This window comes from Octopus bimaculoides, chromosome 2 (assembly GCF_001194135.2).
Source record: "Octopus bimaculoides isolate UCB-OBI-ISO-001 chromosome 2, ASM119413v2, whole genome shotgun sequence".
NCBI classification, from domain to species: domain Eukaryota; kingdom Metazoa; phylum Mollusca; class Cephalopoda; order Octopoda; family Octopodidae; genus Octopus; species Octopus bimaculoides.
Window position 1 is genome coordinate 84447981 of NC_068982.1, and position 5599 is coordinate 84453579.

The window sequence follows — 5599 nt, forward strand, 5'->3', positions numbered from 1 at the left end:
CAGTATCATGATCGTAAGATTGTGGTTTTGATTGCTTGACTGGGCGATGCGTTGTGTTCTTGAACAAAACACTTCATTTCACGTTGTTCCAGTCCACTCAGCTGGCAAAAATGAGTAACACTGTGATGGACTGGCGTCCCGTCCAGCTGGGGAGCACATGCGCTATTGAAACCAGGAAACCATGAGCTTGGCTAGACTTTACAGGGCGCATTTATTTTATATATATATATATATATATATATATATATATATATACACAGAGGAAGAAATGAGATTAAAAATCCAAGTAAACAATTTATAAGCACTCTGTAGGGATCAAATTTAATTAAGTAAATTGTCCAGTAAAAGCCAATGTTATCCATGTATGCCATAAAATTACTTTCTGCTGCTACTTGTCCAATTTCTAAATCCAAAGTTCAAATACCAAATAAATTTAGTATAAATTCACAGAGTGAACAATTATACGTTCTTTAATCAGCTTATGCATGTTTTAAATTTACTGGCAAATTCCAAAATTCTTTGATGCAGTAATCATGCATATTAATCAATCCTATATTTGATTGACAAAGATTCTACAGAGATACAGAAATTTAACATCATCCTATCTTTATCAACACAGTAAATTTAGAGAGTTTGTTGAAATGGATTTAACCAATCCACTTAATAATAGTAATAAAGATGGCAGTAACTATAATAATGCAAATGATACTAATAACAACAATGATTTCAAATTGTGGCACAAGGCCAGCAATTCTGGAGGTGGGGTAAGTTGATTACATCAACCATAGTACTTAACTGGTGCTTATTTTATCAAGCCTGAAAAGATGAAAGGCTAAGTCAGTCTCAGTGGAATTTGAACTCAGAACACAAGGACAGATGAAATGCTGTTAAGCATTTTTTACCCAGCATGCTAATGATTCTGCCAGCTTACTGCCTCTTATGGTCTTGAATTTTAGCACAATGTCAGCAAGTTTGGGGGAAGGGATAAGTCAATTAAATTGACTCCAGTGATCAACTGGTATTTATTTTATTGACCCCAAAAGATAAAAAGCAAAGTTGACCTCAGCAGAATTTAAACTTCGAACATAAAGACACAAAATGCTGCTAAGCATTTTTTCCAGTGTGCTAACAATTCTGCCTACTTGCTGCCTAAACAATAATAATAATCCTTTCTGTTATTGGCATAAAGCCTGAAGTTTTGGGGGAGGAGACTTTTTAAGTAAATTTGTCTCAAGCATCAAAGAGAGGAATGTCTGTAATGCACTACTGTATCAGGTCAGGTCAAGTGTGGAGATATGTGCCTTTGCAGTGTGTTGCTGCATTCACCAGTTGTTGGTATATTCCCAGCTCCTCCTGGTCAAACCATCAAGTAGTGTTCCAGTCAATCCATGTCTCCACAAGAAACCAGCGCATCTTCAATGACCATATGGCATGTTGTCAACCAACACAAGCCATCAACTCAGCTGGGTCCTTAGTGAAAAGAACATGGCAAGCAGCATCTAACTTAGAAAATCAAGCAACATGGCCAAACAGTCTTCACTGGTGCTCCTAAATCATACAAGTGACAGGACATGTCTCAGTTTCTGAGAAGAGTTGTTGGTTGGATATGAAATCTAACCAATGATAATCCATAATCCTGAACTCCTTCAGTAGCAGGACTACTGTATTTTTGAGGAAAACTAAAATGCAACTTATGTCTCGAGGAGACAATGTATATCCTTGCATCCAAATCTATCATATTAAATAAAAGAAATGAATTAATGTTAAGATGCACACATTTACTTAAAAGAACCTTTTAAATCTTCTCAAATAAATGTAGTATTGATTAGTGTACTCTAATATAATAGGTTAGGTCTGCCTTTCTTGGTCAGCTAGTAGAGACACTAATATAATAAAAGAAATTATCATCATTATTATTGTAGTTGTTACTGATATTATCATTGCTTTAATTTTTAAAAAATTCCATGAGTTGTTTAATTATAATTTTTAAAACTTATATTTTTAACTTTATTTTTTATCTGAATTTATTTTAATCTTATTACAAGTATTTTCATTTTTAATATTTATTATTTTAAGGAAAATAATTATTTTGGTTATTTTCCTTTAGAATTCTCATTAACTCAACAAGTTTTCTTCTACTCATAGTTTATATTTAGAATTAGTACTGATCAAATGATATTTCCATTATGACCCACTGAATAGCATGGTTCCGCATAACTCTGTTGTGTATTTGAATTGGTCAGTAATAGGTCAAAACGGTTAGGAATTTTGCCATAAACATTCTTCAAGATGAGGGATAGGACTGTAAAAACTAAGTATATTAGAATTCTGGCATGATCTGATAAATACTATTCTTAAGTAGGTTTGCTGAAGCACCACCCTACCCCTTATACTGGTCAAATATTGTTAGTTTTACAACTATCTCCCTTAAAATGTTCTCTGTTGCAAGCAGTGTGGTACAGCTTTGATAAAGGTAAAATGGTGTTGAATTTCTCTCTCAGTAGAATTTGGGTCGATCAAATATGGGATTGATTAAAATGCATAATTACAGCATCAAGTAATTTTGGTATTTGTCAGTCTACTTGAAATGTGCATAAGCTGATTAAAGAATGTATATTTCTCTATTCTTTTGGGTTCTTATATATGTATGTGTTTGTGTGTATATATATATATATATATATATATGTATATATATATCCAAACCATAACAATATCCTAAATAAGGAAGAATACATTGAATATATATATATATATATATATACACACATATATAAAGACTGTTCATGGCTGGAACACCTTTGATCAGGGCTACATTGGGATTAAATGCACAACACACCCAATCTACAAGACTGCATCAAAAACAATTAATCACTATATGGCGTTAGGAAGGGCATCCAGCTGTAGAAACTCTGCCAAATTTAGATTGGAGCCTGGTGTTGCCATCCTGTTTCACCAGTCCTCAGTCAAGTCGTCCAACCCATGCTAGCATGGAAAGCGGACGTTAAACGATGATGATGATGATGATGATGATGATGATGTCAAAATGTGCAGCATGGTACTCAACTAGAGGAATGATTAACTATCTACATACCAAAGATTTGCTCATTCAGAGCTACACAACACACATACAGATTGAAAAGGACAACAGAAATAATTTCTCTTACTTTGCTTGCTTTATAATAAATTTGAGATCCCCAGGATCTCCATCTATGTGTGGTTCACCTGAAAGAAAAATAATAAGTTAAATGTCTGCATATATATATATATATATATATATATATATATATATATATATATATATAAATTTGGTTCTAATGCCCAAACTAAAATGTTTTTTATATGTACTTTAATAGGGTAGTGTATTACTTTTATTAGGTTGTGTATGATTGACTAACAGAAATGGTGTGTAAGAGCACAAGTGACATAGACTCTCTTAATTGCCCAGGGAGCTCTCTTAAGGTAGTAGATAGTTTCTGCTACTTAGATGACCAAATTAGTAATAGTTGTGGATGCTCTAAAAGTATTGTTTCTAGAATAAGAATAGGATGGAGGAAGTTCAGAGAGCTAGTACTTCTACTGGCAACAAAAGGACTCTCTCTTAAAGTGAAAGGTAGATTAAATGATGTTTGTGTACAAATAGCTATATTCCATGATATGAAGGCTGTATGCTCCATTGGATTTGCACCATCAGTGTGCATGAAGAACAAAGCTCAACTGTGCTGAGAGAAAAGTTAGGTATAAGAGGGATTAAATGTGGCATGCAATTCCTCACTCAAAATTTGGAGGCAGGAACTCCAGGACACACCAGTTATATCAGTACTGCAGTCAACATAATCGACTAGCACCCTCCCCTAAAATTTCAAGGTTTGTGCCTATAACAGAAAGAATTATTATTACCAGCAAAATACCATCCTCTGGGAAGTTTTCTGTTAGTTATTAATAACTCCCTTCTTCATTATTTGATTTGAGCATAATAGATAGGTTAGTTTAATAATTGTCAATTTTAGATCAAATCACATGTCAAGAGTGTGTGTGTGCGCGTATCTATCTGTCATGTACAGCTTTTATCTCGTTTGTTTCAGTCATTAGACTATAGCACTACCTTCAAGAATTTAAATCAAACAAATTGATCCCAGCGCTTTTGTTTATTTTTTGGACTGGTACTTTTCTATCGGTCTCTTTTGCTGAACCACTAAGTTATGAGGATATAAACACACCAACACCAGTTGTCAGGCGGCGGTGGGAAACAGACAGACAGACACACATATGAAGGGTTTCTTTCAGTTTCCATCTATTAAATCCACTCATGAGGGTATAGCAGAAGACACTTTCCCAAGGTGACACACAGTGGGACTGAACCTGGAACCATGTGGTTGGGAAACAAATTTCTTACCACACAGCTGCACCTGTATATACATACAGATATACAATCCATACATATGGGTGATAGTGAAAGTAATGCAGAAGTGGGAATAACTTTTTTATTAGATGACATTCAAACTGCACATGTTGGTAGAGTAACTCTCCTATACAAAGGTACCTCACAACATAGACTCTGGCACAAGTAATGCATTTGTGCTATTGTTGAACCTGACTCTTGAATCTTCTCTGAAAAAAGATTCAGGTGGCACTTTCACAATGTAAGATGTAATTTGAAGGAGATTTGGTTTCCTTAACAGCTCAAACACTGGTGTGGTTTCCAACTATACATCAACTTTCCAATTTAATTTCATGCAAGTGATGATTATTAAAATTAAACTTAAAAACCTAAATGGAATTTCATAAAGCTACCAAGAGAAAGCCTTCCCTATGCCTGAAAAAAAAAGACAAAAAAAACACAGCCGCCACCGCCACCATGAACAACTAGGTGAAACTATCTCACTCCAACAAAATTCTTACTCCTGTTTATTATATTAATGAGGGTGATGATGAACTGTAATAATAATAATAATAAATGCCCTAATGCAGTATCAAGCAGTGGATCTCATGGCCTCTGATCTTAACTGATTGTAAATGCTATCTTGTACATTGTTTTGTCTTGGTATAAAAGATGGGCTACAACAAATATTCAAGTATCATAGCTATGTGTTGAAAGGAATTCTTTGTGGTTTGAATAATTCATCTCTGAAAACATAGGTGTTTCATTCAACATCCTTAAATGATCCTTATTCAGAGAACTTTTGAGTGGGATGGGCTACTCGACCTGAAGAAAATTCTAGCTGGGCCCCACCTGCAAGGTCATGCACTATTTACCTTGATATGAGATCACCATGTCATGCACATATGGTTGTGATGCATGTGCCTGGTGTACCATTATCAGACAGGTAGTCATGACAGGTATACTGGGCTTTGTATATTTTACCCCAGTGTCACTTTGATGGTATGCACTTCTTTCTCACTCAATAATAATAATAATAATAATAATAATAATAATGATAATAATAATAATAATAATAATAATAATCCTTTCTACTAAAGACACAAGGTCTGAAATTTGGGAGAAAGGGAATAGTTGATTACATTGACCCCAGTGTTTCACGGGTACTTAATTTATTGACCCCGAAAGGATGAAAGGCAAAGTTGATCTTGGCAGAATTTT

General features: G+C 34.4%; 1 protein-coding gene across 1 annotated transcript in view; it reads right to left on the reverse strand.

Annotated features, from left to right (window-relative positions):
- Window positions 1-5599, reverse strand: part of LOC106875108 (dnaJ homolog subfamily B member 11) — a 105842-nt gene that overhangs the window by 31265 nt on the left and 68978 nt on the right. Inside the window, exon 7 of the mRNA XM_052978389.1 lies at window positions 3165-3222. Coding sequence (XP_052834349.1) covers window positions 3165-3222 — 58 coding nt within the window. The remainder of the gene's footprint in view (window positions 1-3164; window positions 3223-5599) is intronic.